Genomic DNA, 12,980 nt, shown 5'->3' with positions numbered 1-12,980 from the left:
GCACACTGATAGCGTCTTGGCGTCTTGAGGAATCCCGCTTTGACCCCTGTAAGTCTCTCACTGGTGGTGCCATACGGATGACCCCTCTGCCCTCTCCTCTCCAGCCCTCCTCCTGTTTGGGGCGTTGTGCGAGCGGGCAATATGGAGGCATGTGTTTTGTGCAATGTTGTGCAGCGGGCGACGCGGACCGGCGGGCACAGATGGCGGCTCTCGCCTCACGCCCACCGCACCACAGAGCCCTGAGCTCAGCCCCTGTCCATGCCCCTGCCGGGCAGGGTTGGCGCCTCTCTGAAAAGGGCCCCTTTGTTTCCACGGACACAAACACACTACTGTGGAATGCTTTTGTTTGCGGCCTCGTTCCGGAGTTCAGGACAGAGAGAAAAAGAGAGGGAGGGAGAGAGAGAGAGAGAGAGAGAGAGAGAGAGAGAGAGAGAGAGAGAGAGAGGCAGGCCGGTGCGGTACCGTACAGTGGCATTTCAACAAATGCCGCTTCCTCTACGGATTGTTAACCTCCTTTCTTCTCTGACAGAACTGTGGAAGGGGTTTGGGGGTGGGGGGAGATGGCAAGGGGGTGATTGGACGTCGAGCATTCGGCGCCCGGGCGCTTAACGGCTGTACCTCCATGGTCTGCACCCCCCACCACCCCCCACGTCGCTTGATATGCATCTCGTCGCCTCCATCAGTAGCAGCTCCCATGATCCCCTTGTTTTCCAGTCCAGCCAGCTGTGGAATGCCCTGACTTGGCACTCTCCGTCTGTGCCCTGAATGCAAATGCCGGAGCCTCATTGTTAGGTTACATAACACCTCTGAATAACTAAAGTTTAGGCGATTTCTCAATATCGACAGCAGCCGCCTCCTGATGATGTCCATTCTGTTGCCCACAATACCATGGGCTACCATGATCACAGTGATGTCCATTCTGTTGGCCACAATACCATGGGCTACCATGATCACAGTGATGTCCATTCTGTTGGCCACAATACCATGGGCTACCATGATCACAGTGCCATGATGATTCTAGAAAGACTGCAGGTCGTGTCGTTTTTCCATGTCAGTGTTTGTTCAGTTGACCGCTCTCAGTATGTTGTTTGGTTACACTACCAGACCGTTACGACCCTCCCAGGGTGCCAGGGATAACTTCTGTCACCCGCGTTGTCATTTTGCAGCAGGGCAACAATGTACAGCTGTTATGAAGTGCCAGTTTAGAGAAGTGTTAATCTGGCGATAATCCCAGGGCTTCAGCGTGAGATTGGCGTCCAGTTATCTCTCTTATCGAGCTCCAACACCCCCACTCTCTCCTTCTTTCCTTCTCTCTTTTTATCTCTTTCTCTCTCTCTTTCTCTTTCTCTTTCTCGCTTCCTCGCTCTCTTCCTCTGTTATGTTCCAGCTATATATAGCTACTGCTGGATGTTTTCGCCTCAGAACATCTTCTGAGGAAATACAGAGTTACACCACTCCTTTTGGGTGATAACTCATTCCTTTGAAAGGACCCCAGAAATAGAGAGGAGTGCATTAAAAGTCCCAACTAAACAGATATTTATAGGCTTTTGACACAGAACTAGCCTAATCGTGTGGAGCATGTGAGATGTTCCTTTTGAGCAAGAACAGGAATCGCAGAAAATTGGATGTGGGCAGTCGGAGGGCCGCAAAACCCTGACATGCCTAAGCCCTCTGAGAAGAGTTCCTCTGTCAGCTGGTGCTGAAGCCTGATTAATCCACTTTGACTAAATACACACAGCCATGTTAATGCTATCAGCAAAATGCGACGGACATTAAGCAATACTGTATGCCGTATTAGGGGGTGGTGGGGCCAAGGCAGGACCCCATCTCATGCACTTAGGTGGAGTAGTTATGGGCAAGAGTACCCTAAGGGTGGAATCAACATTACACTTGTTTCAACAAGCTGTAATAAAGGGCTGAGATCCTAATTCAATTACATTTTTTTTTCTGTCAAATTCAGCAGATTGCTCCTCTAGCACTCTGTTCAATGTGTTCTCTCAAAATGAAACAATCTGGTACCCAGATTTATTCTGGCTCTGCAAATGGGAAACAAACATAGTGGCTTGGACCAAACCATACACTTATTGCAGCCAATCGGCATGTTGCTTCTGGAGCATGGCGAAGAGACTAATTTCATTGGCTATTGAGCTCAAGTATCAACAATCTAGAATTGCCAGAATTGTGATCTGCATATTTGAGGAGTTGAGAATGATCAATTGAAATTCTAATGAAGTACTGTATCATTATAATTAAGTGCTTCCATTAAAGCCTATGCGCACATTTTGCCTTGCAGTTCAGCACATGCTCTCTCCTTATTGTTAACCTGTGTGAAGCACCACCAGTGGTCCTGACAGACACACGCTGTTGTATCACAGATACTAGCCCGCCCGCAAACAGGAACACCAGATGGTTTTCATATTGGGCTCGCTGTATAGGTGGCAGATGGTCTATCACTTCATATTACCCAGCAGCATCAGAGTGCACCTGAGAGTGTGCTATTGGTCTGTGATTGGACAAAACAGCCTGCGAAACAAAATGGAACCCTGTATGTGGTCCTCATGTGGTTTCAAATGTTCTTTCTGCTCGGTCAATATATAACCCCAGGTTAGTAATAAAGGATACAATTAAAGAAAATATATTTAAAAATATATTCTTTCTCTATCATCACACAGTCTGTGTCGGAAATTGTTTACCACATGGCTGTTACAACTATGCAGATGCAATCAGGAAAATATTTTTTAAAATTAAGCAATAGCTGTTGAGCCTTTCAACTTGATTTGGCTCCTATTGAGTAGAATACATTTGCTCTGCATTGCATACAAATACACAGAGTTTAAAAATATTCACTCTGACATGTAATTATAGTAGATAAACACATTTATTAAATTGCCTATTTGTAAAAGTCAACAGTTGGCTTCAAAACTCAAATAGTGAGCTGACTGATTCCAACAAATGTTGAATAAGATGAAGGATTGTAATATGTTAGTGCTTGTTTCTAAAACATAACAAAACTGCTGCTGGGGTAGGAGCAAAGACAAAGCATTCATTATAGTTATTGATCGAAAATACATTTAATGCTCACAATTGTGTATGAGGTTTTCTGAGGCCATTCTGCAACACTCTTTGGTAAAGGAAAACTTTTTTTTCCCCAAAAGGTTTTAAAATAATTAATGGTTCAGTAAGACACAGAATACCTATTATAATTCTTTTGAGTTCTCCAGAGCTGTGGTGCTGTTATCAACATTCACTTGTTAAGAACGACAAGAGATTTTCACCGGGGTCCTATTAGGAATCTTCTCAGAACACACACTCATGAGCTAAAAGAGTTCTATGTTGTAATATTTTGGTGTTACTTTATAGTCCTCACAATACATATAGACCCTTTCAACAATAAAAACAAAAACAATGCTTGAACGTCCTATTTGGTTCCCAATCTACTTCCTCTGCATTAAGATAACATATGGAATGTTAAAACGGAAACCTTGTGGGGCCAACTATGATGCTGATAATGGAACTCTCTTGAAAGGGTCTATACAAGCAAGGTTGTAGAATTATTGTACGTTCTTTGTTCCTTTGTATCTTTTTTTTTAATGACCTTGTGCGTTTCTTCTGTTGTAGGTCGCCCTTTATAAGACCATTCCCACGCGGCTCTTGTCCAGGGCCTGGGGTCGGCTGAACCAGGTAGACCTGCCCACCTGGCTCCGGAAGCCGATCTATAACCTCTACATCTGGACGTTTGGGGTCAACATGAAGGAAGCGGCCGTGGAGGACCTGCACCACTACCGCAACCTGGGCGAGTTCTTCCGACGCAAGCTCAAGCCACAGGCGCGGCCGGTGTGCGACTCCCACTGTGTGGTGAGTGTGTGTGAGTGTGTGTGAGTGTGAGTGTGAGTGTGAGAGAGAGAGAGATTGTGTGTGAGAGCTGTGACTGTGTAAGGATGGAGAAGAAAGGAAAAACTATGGGAATCAAATCCTTACCTCATTTGTATTGCTTTTTTATGTTCAAGTCTAGAAATAAGAGCCATTCTTATTAGAGATCTCTAGTGACGTATCATGTACTGTATGTGGCCTGATTTTTGGGGAACAAAAAGTTGTGTGTTTCTAGCTGGTGTAGATTATATTGGTTGGAATGAAGATCTCTCCAGCGTCACAAGCTTTTCCCATCCCTGTGAGTCATGGAGGTTTGACTGATTGGTTGTGTGTTTGGCATCCGTCCCCAGATCAGCCCAGCCGATGGGAAGATCCTGCACTTTGGGCGTGTGAAGAACTGTGAGGTGGAGCAGGTGAAAGGGGTCACATACTCTCTAGAGACCTTCCTTGGGCCTCAGACGTTCGCTGAGACCATAGCTCTGAACAGAAGTGAGTATCGCTCTCTCCCTCTCTTCTTCTATCTTTCTTTCACTCATCCTTTCTTTCTCTCGTTCTCTCTCCCACCCACTCACCCTCTTGCTCTCTCAGTGTCTCTCTCTCTTTCTCTCTCTCCCCCTTTCCATCTATCTCTCTTGTCTCCCTCTGCTTCACATGATCTTATCTCACTTTCTTCCCTCTTTCTTGGCCTCTTTTTCCTTTCTTATCTGGCCACTTGTGGTGGGTGGTCTTCAAGAATGTCCTCTTGAAGGATTACTTGGTTTTAAAATTGGCCTAAAGAACTTGTAAAGAGATTAAGAGATCATCTTCATACAACAAGCTATGATTAGGCCATTGAGTCAGAACAGTCCGGATTGTTCCACACCCCTCAGATATACTTGTTCTTCCTTTGTTCCATGTCTTCCTTTCAATCCTCCACCTAAAATGTGTTCATCTCCGACAGAAAGGAGATTTTGACATCAATTTGGCTCACATGGATAAATAAAGGATAAATAGATAACGGAAATGGAAATCTCCATGTGTGCTTCTCTCCACAGATGAAGACGATCCATCGTCTTTTCAGGACCTCCTGGTGACAAAGGAGGGCAATGCACTCTTCCACTGTGTGGTGTACCTGGCTCCAGGGGACTACCACTGCTTCCACTCTCCAACGGACTGGAGGGTGGCCCACCGGAGACACTTCCCTGGTGAGGGTCTCCCTAGCTGTTCTTCTGCTCATACCAGAGATGTCCAAAATCCCCTCCATAAAAGTCTCTATTATGTCAACAAAATGAAAATCCAGAGGTTTTTAATTTTAGAAGTTTGATAGGATAGGGTTATCAATCATCAGGCTTGGAATTTCACCGTTTTAGGGGCATGGCCACTTGGCCTTCAGTTGGGCATATTTGGTGGGAGGCACAAAGGCCACATGTCAGGGCACAAAGGCCAAAGTTAACTATACAGTAGTATGCTCTAAAAATGATCAAAATTGTATTTAGCCTATTCACAGCAGTAGACCTGCATCACTGTATGAAACATTACAAAAACATGAAACATGACATATTGCATAGAACTGTAAATCATCTGATTATCTAATATTTACAGATATCTAGGCTATATTTAACATTTACTTTATATTTGGCCTGTTATGAAATCATGTATTGAACAATTTAAGCACAGCTCAGCTTTAAGAAACTCAAATAGCCTAGATGCATGCTTAGCATATTGGGATCATTAAGGCTACTTTAACAAACTCATGCATGTCGAAATTTGCTGCAAATTCAAAACCGGATTACTCTGGAACGGCTAACTGTACAGGGGACTTCTTTAAACCTTCGTGTTCGGTAAGGTCTGCTGTTTATTTTGATATATGGTTTGTCGTGTTTTGAAAGAGTTCGTGAAGTATTCCACCAAGATGAATGGGTAGGGAGATAGGCGCAGAACCTAGAATTTATGATTCAATTTAATCATAGTATTTATTTGTCTCGTGAACCGTTCACCAAACGGCTAACATCGTTTAAAAGCTCTTTCATGTGATGTGATACTCGTGATGTATGTATGATGAGTAGGCTACTTCGCGAGTACTGTAGTTAAACTGAGAAGAATGGGTGAATCTGGACGCACTTTCTTTCTTGCCTTGCGCTGTCACTTTCTCCACTGCGTAAAAGACTACATTCATTTGCGCTGTGAATGCTAAGATTATTTTGTCAGGCCATAGACTAATAAAATACGCTATTAGTCAGACGCAAACCAGAATATTGAAAGAAGGGGGCACCAAGGCCACAGTGGCCTGTAAACCTCTGATTTTCAAAGGGGCATCACGGCCAACGCAAGGGGCAATGACGACCATGGCCGTCGTGGCCGCCGTGAAATTCCTACCCTGGTTATCATATCAAAAGCATAAATATATAGGATGGCAAATATTCTAAACTGTTTTGCCACTTTGAGTGGTACTAATTTGTGAAAATGTCAGTATTACCCCTAAGACTATGGAGGGGGGGAAGTCAGTGAGCTACAAGTCAAGACAGGTTATCATATATTAATGTTATCATATTGACCCACTGGCACCACTAATGTTTGGCCTCCCTAGGTGGTACCATGAACTGTTAGTCATTTTAGTCACCACCTCCCTTCCCAAAGAGGGGAAACAATTGTCATCAACACTTTCACACCTAGTAGTTGATTAGTTCACACCAAGAATGGCATCTATAACAATAACTAAAAGTGACCCTGACAATATTGTTCATGTCGGTACCGTTATTTTATTTGTGTCATTCATATTAGCTAGAGTGATACTTTTTTGTGCTATCGTTATAGTTATTGTTCTTGGTGTGAATGGCCCTTTAGATGAACCTAGGCACTGCTGGTGTGATGCCAGCAGACCTTCAAGAAAATATTCTTCCAGTTTCAGTATGTTCTGGACACCATGTGTTGAATACCATGTTGTTTTTCTGTGTTTATACTGTATGTGCCGGTGCTGGTTCCGTTCGTGATCTGGTTTTGTGTGCTTGTGTGCCCGGTAGGGTCCCTGATGTCTGTAAACCCCGGCGTGGCCCGCTGGATTAAGGAACTCTTCTGCCACAACGAGCGGGTGGTGCTCAGCGGGGAGTGGGCTCACGGCTTCTTCTCCCTCACCGCCGTGGGCGCCACCAACGTCGGGTCCATCCGGATCTACTTCGACAAGGTCAGTAGTACCCACATTAGAACTAGTCTCGGCTTGAAATAGACGACCTTCATAGCGGCACAGACCAGCTGATAGTTGTTGCTGGTAGGGCCATAGGAATGGGTCGGGTGCCATTACTGGATGGCTGCAGCTTCAGTGACAGGGTGGTGAATTCACTTCTAGGATGAGAAACTCTTTGTCAGTGTATCAGGAAATAGATTTCTGTCAGTGCATCAGGAAACAGAATTGTTTCTTTTGTTTACTGCAGCCAGTGAGCATGTAGCATGTTACTCTACAAATAGCTGCAATGTTTTGGGCAGTCTATGGTTTGCTGTTTGGTGTGTGTTAGTCAATGGGAACAGTGAGGTGCTTTCATGTATTTTGGCTGTGTATTTGGAGATGCCATGCTGTATAGGGTCGTCTTACATTTTGTGTGGGGTTTCAGGTTCACATTACTGAATTACATAGTTTATTGCCATGGCAGCTAATAGTTTGACCTTCAAATATCCATCAGAATGAATTATTGAGTGAATTTTAAGATGGGATAAGAAAAGCTGTGCAATATGCCTTGAAGATACAACATGGACCAGACTGATAGTCAAAGCTAGAATGTCTGAAGTCTGATGAAGAGATAATATTATTACCTAACCAAATTATATTGTTTCCATTCATTTCCATCTTGTGCAAACAAGTACTGGAGCCATTTTGTTTCCCAAACAGGGTAGGACAATAAAGGTGCTTGACAGTCACAATAAAGGTGTTGAGACTTGTTGGTTTCGGCTAAGCTGTTCTTGCCATCAGCAGTTTCTCAATAATTAATGGTGGAATTTGTAAAACTGGCAGAGGTCAATTGTTTTGAAACTCGACAGCTAAACAGACAAATCTCCTCTGTCAGTGTTGTCCCCAGTCCAGGGTATTTTCCCCAGCAGTATGTCTTGGCTGGCCAGAGCACTTTTAAAATGCTTCTGAGTTATTTTGAGACTGACCGACAAGTTCAGTTACCAATCAGTACTCACGTCAACAATGTGCCGTAAGTTAACTTGGTGTTCAGGAAGTAGTAATCACTATTTAACAATCCTTCTTGAACTACCACAAAGGAACAATAGAGATGTGTCCCATGTGGATGTGTATCTGTGCACCTCAATTTAGGTTTGGGATGTTTTAATGCATTTGTTGACATTGGTCAGAGCCAAAAGAGGTAAACAAATGCATCCAATGGCCAATAATGGAGAAAGGATCATTTATCACAGCAGCTTTTTGGAAAAAATTAATATACTTTAAGAAAGCTGGAGGAATCCTTATAATTGACAAAATACTACTCACGCCCTTTCATACAGCATTGCTTCGATTTATGAACATTCAAAAGAATAGTATGTAGCATCTCCAGTCATCACTATATTCTACCTATCCCTTCAGTCTTTATACTTATCAAGCTACTTTACCCTTCTCATCCTGCTTTGGTTGTGGCTGAATGGATCCGTCAGATACATTTTTAGCACTCTACTTATGCATATTAGCCGCCTTACAAGTAACAATAGTGCTTTCTTTTACTCCTGTTCCTGAGAAACTGTGTCAGGCGTGAGGTAACGCGGCTCCATTAACACAACACTGATCCAAAAGCCTGTCTGACCAGCGCCAACCCACCTTCTTACCGCACAATATTATCGTCGGCCGGCCAGGGGGTTAATAAGATCACGACAGCCGAGTGAGCATCCGCTGTGTTAAGCTTAGGCCAGTCAAGCGAGCAGAATTGCTCTTGTCAGTCTCTCCACCAAGAGCAACAGGGATGTCTTTTTTTTTTTTTTTGCACTTGTCTTTTAGGCATTTTAGCTCCCCTTGTTCTAATGCAATTTTAATACAGTTTGTAAATTTTACATAATACATGTTGGATACGAGAGCGTAGTACAAGCACAGAAGTTGAACTACTGACCTCGTTTTCACCGCAGACTGTTTAATCTATCGAGTTGACTCAGGCCCTCACCCCGATCGTTATGTAAAGATGTAGGTCATTAGGTGACATGATGCGGCAGGGTTTATTGCCAGGTATCACCTTCTCTTTGTTTACGTGTGCCTGACTGACCCAGCCGCCGCTGCCAGCCCATGTCTCTCCCTTTTTGTTTATACTTAAAGGAGAGAAGGCTCCATGACCTCGTTCAGTGAGATGTGGTGGCATGATTGGCCTTAGGGGTGCCTTTCGGTGTTTTTTCCTCAAATCCCCCTTGTCCCTGTGTGTTTTAAAATCTAGAATGGATAGAGGTTTCGGTAAGTCTCAGAAACGGCCATAATACTGCATTAAAGCACTGTTTGGCACTCAGGGGACTAAGATTGCCGTAATTCTCCTTTACGATAACATTTGTCTTTAAGAGTGCACTTAACTGATTTGATATCGAATGTTCTGTTGGAGCCATGGCAAAGTCTGAGCATTAGTTTCCATGGGGATAAACACATTCTAAGCTCACTACCATCTCTCTCTGTCTCTGTCTCTGTCTCTCTCTCTCTCTCTCTCTTTCTTTCTTTTTTCTTTCTTTCTTTCTGTCTCTCTCTCGGTGCAGGAGCTACGCACTAACCTCCCCCGCTACAGCAAAGGCTCCTTCAACGACTTCAGCTACGTGTCCAACAACAACCAGGAGGGCATCAGCATGCGCAAGGGCGAGCACCTGGGCGAGTTCAACCTGGGCTCCACTATCGTCCTCCTGTTCGAGGCGCCAAAAGACTTCACCTTTAACCTGAAGGCAGGCCAGAAGATCCGCTATGGAGAGCCCCTGGGGACAATGTGAGGCCTGCTGTACGTCGCATGGCATTGAGTCGAGTCCACAAAGACTGCCCGAGGAATATGGATTGGGACACTGGAAATGTGTGTGTGTGAGTGTGTGTGCGTGTGTGTATGTGTGCAGACGAGAGAAGAGGGGAAGGTGATGTGACAAACAAAAAAAAGGACACTGAGATTAACACAGATTTGCACAGAGAGGTGTTACGAATTACACTTTAACTAAAGTTACTACACATGCCGTTCACAGATGCTGACACACACACAGACACACACACACACACACACACACACACACTCACACATTCACACAGATACATACACACACACTCCCAAGCCACCATGGTTGCATTATAACCACTGGGACTCCCCATCCATTTCTGGAGGTTTTCTGTAATCTGCTGAAAGCTTTTTTTGTTGTTGTTTGTGAATTACATGCTTAAAGGAAGAGGAAAGACCATCAAGGTGTTTTGGCTGTCTGGTTAACATACAAATGCCATCCAGCTGTTTGGTTAACCTATTTTTCTATTTTCTTTTTTCCACCCATATTGCCTTTTTGTCTGGGGAGTAGGGGTTCTCTATCTTATGTGTTGAAGGATGATTGTCTGAGTTTGTCAGACGAAATGATGAAAGCAAAAAAAAAAAAAAAGAACAGACCTCTTCGCAGTTACTTGCATGTGAATAGGGCTCTAGCACTAACTCTCTAACACACATACAAGTACGTGGTAGAAAACCGATCGGTGGAATGTACCATGCCGAGACAACCAGCCTTGTTTCATTCTGTTCTTACCATCTGTTATTCCGTTTCCCTTCCTCCCTCGCTCCCGTGTTCCGCCGGTCACCCTTTCACCCTCCCTCCGTCCACAACACGGAGAGAACAGCTAGCGGACCATTAGGAAATCAGCCTCCTTTTTTTTTTTTTTTTTCATGTTGTTGGCCTCCATTTTTTTGTTACTTACTTTCCCAGACCGCAGCACTCTGCGTCAACTGAGAAAACCATTAAAAACCAACCTATGTGTTTTAGCAACCACCACTGCCAAATGTATTCGATCTCTAGCAATAGACGTGCAGGACTCTTTTGTTTTGTTACCGTTATCCAAACACATATTATGTGAAATAGGCCTGTACTAAAACACAAAACATTTATACATCAACAGTTTACACGTAGGCCTAAAAGGGTGAAGGTATAGCTCTGTGGATGGTACTAAGCAAAAGTAGTTGCAGACGATGGCTCTGAAGTGGATGGGAAAAGATTGGATGTATCGGCAATTTTTGCAACAATCTAGACATATGACAAAGTTGAGGCGACAAAAATACCAAAAGTATGGTTTGGTGCGAAGAAAAATAAATTGATGTAAAACGTGGTTTACATTATTTATCACTATGAATGATTGAGAAATTTAAAAGAATCTATTTTTCCAGAACCATATGATGTTTTTGGGAATGGCTTATCTGCGTAATGATTGTTCACCTAGACTGAGGGCTTCAATGTTCAAAAGGCTTATCTTTTACCTGTCATATTTCACTGGTTTTCTTTTTTTTGTGTGTGGTGCCAAAAAATGCCAGGGATTTTTTTTGTTCTTTTCTTACTGTTTTTTGGTTTGTTTGTTACTGTTCTTTCCTCTTTTGAACACATTGGAGCTCACTTTTGTAGTAACGACTTCACCCACAGTGGTGGCAGTGCGAGGGAGGCAGCCGAGCGGATGGGAACAAACTCCCGTCTGTCTCGGACATTATCGTTAGTAGACCTCCTGACTGACCCAGGCCCTCGCTGAGCTCAGTGGGCCGGGACCGGTCCAGGGAGACGGGTGGTGGGGGGGGGCGGTGGTATTGAGGAATGTGATTGGGCGGAATGCAGAGTTCCGAACGCTATGTTCTATAGAAGTGTCGCAAACCAAATGCCGGACCCTAAGCTCTGGGTCCAGCCTGCGGCACGCAACTGTTTTTATATGTAAATTGTAAGATACTTGAATCATTTGACTCATTTAACACTGCTTAGATTTTAACGGCAAAGTAGTGCTAAATGCAAGAAATGTCATTAATAATAATTTTTTTGCGTATTCTTAATAAAAACGTTGTTCGCAAGCTGTCTGTTTATCCATTTATGGGTGGGTGTGTGCGTGCGTGTGCGTTTGCCTACGTGTGTGCATTTCTTCATGCGTATATAGTTTTAGCTATTAATTTAAGACGTGTGTTTGTGTGAGAGATGGAGACTGAAACAAAGACTGAGTGGGTCTGCATACAGTAGTCATAACAAAAGCTCCATCAGAGCACACACAACCCCTGCTCTCCCTGCTGGCAGTGGAAATTCACAGGCAACACGCACTTACTGCAATTTCCTCATCTGGAAGAAGAGGGGGAATGATAATGCTCTGACAACCGCCCAACCGCTCATTTTATTCAAGACTGACATTGTATATGAGCAAGCAACTGACCCCAGAATCGACATGCATAACAAAGAATTTGGGTCAAATTGTCATTAATGTAAGAGCTTTGGTATTACCAGTAGCTAGGACAGGAGGGTAGGCCACCTCGACAGACCAGTGTTTGTACCACATTCGCCCTCTGCTGGTGGCTGTTCATACTGCACTGACAAGATCAGTGTATTTGCCCTGGATATGTTGTCATGTTGTTTTTTTGCATCAGTGCACCACATTGTTGCAGCTGGTACATCATGACATGTCAGACATGTCTGACAATTCTTTGTCTCTGTGTAAACAAAGGCAAGTTCCGCAGAACCACCAATGAACCTGGTTGATGTATTTTCATACAGCAAAATGTTATTTGCTTGTGACTATTCATTGTTAGCATTAAGATATCATATGGATTGCACTATAGGAGTACTTAAAGGCACAGTTGAGGGGATTTTATTTTATGACAAAAAACCTACCCCTTAAGGAGATTTACCACGAAACCAGGTCAGGGAAATGGCAACAGACCTTTCTTTATTCCTCACAATAGCAGTTAATACCATTAGAACAATAAGAAAGATTAGGGGAGCTGCCATTTAAGCCTCCTCTAAACCTCTAACTCAAAAAACTTCTCCAGAGAGTTGTCAAATGTCTGAAATTCTTTAGTTTGAGATTCAAAGATCTCACAACTATAGCTTCTGGCTTGCTCACTTAGTCACTTTCCACTTGCTTTCCTTGGTTAAGTACTCTTGGTAGAATGTAAATGTTTGTAAAGCACATATGTGCTGTCTAA

The 12,980-nt window shown here is 43.6% G+C and overlaps 1 protein-coding gene across 5 annotated transcripts in view; it reads left to right on the top strand.

Moving 5' to 3' along the window:
• Positions 1-11,861, top strand: part of pisd (phosphatidylserine decarboxylase) — a 31,422-nt gene extending 19,561 nt beyond the window's left edge. For all 5 annotated transcript variants that reach the window (XM_076284349.1, XM_076284351.1, XM_076284348.1 and 2 more), the window contains 5 exons: positions 3,619-3,855; positions 4,221-4,359; positions 4,905-5,054; positions 6,870-7,030; positions 9,562-11,861. In XM_076284349.1, coding sequence (XP_076140464.1) covers positions 3,619-3,855; positions 4,221-4,359; positions 4,905-5,054; positions 6,870-7,030; positions 9,562-9,786 — 912 coding nt within the window. In that variant the 3' untranslated portion in view covers positions 9,787-11,861. The remainder of the gene's footprint in view (positions 1-3,618; positions 3,856-4,220; positions 4,360-4,904; positions 5,055-6,869; positions 7,031-9,561) is intronic.
• The last annotated feature ends 1,119 nt before the right edge of the window (positions 11,862-12,980 follow it).

The sequence above is a fragment of the Alosa pseudoharengus genome, unplaced genomic scaffold (genome assembly GCF_046254945.1).
Source record: "Alosa pseudoharengus isolate Yale_2024_CS ecotype anadromous, Long Island Sound unplaced genomic scaffold, YU_APseudo_1.1 YU_APseudo_1.1_scf_14, whole genome shotgun sequence".
In the NCBI taxonomy this organism is placed as follows: Eukaryota; Metazoa; Chordata; class Actinopteri; order Clupeiformes; family Clupeidae; genus Alosa; species Alosa pseudoharengus.
This window is presented reverse-complemented; position numbering and strand designations above follow the sequence as displayed.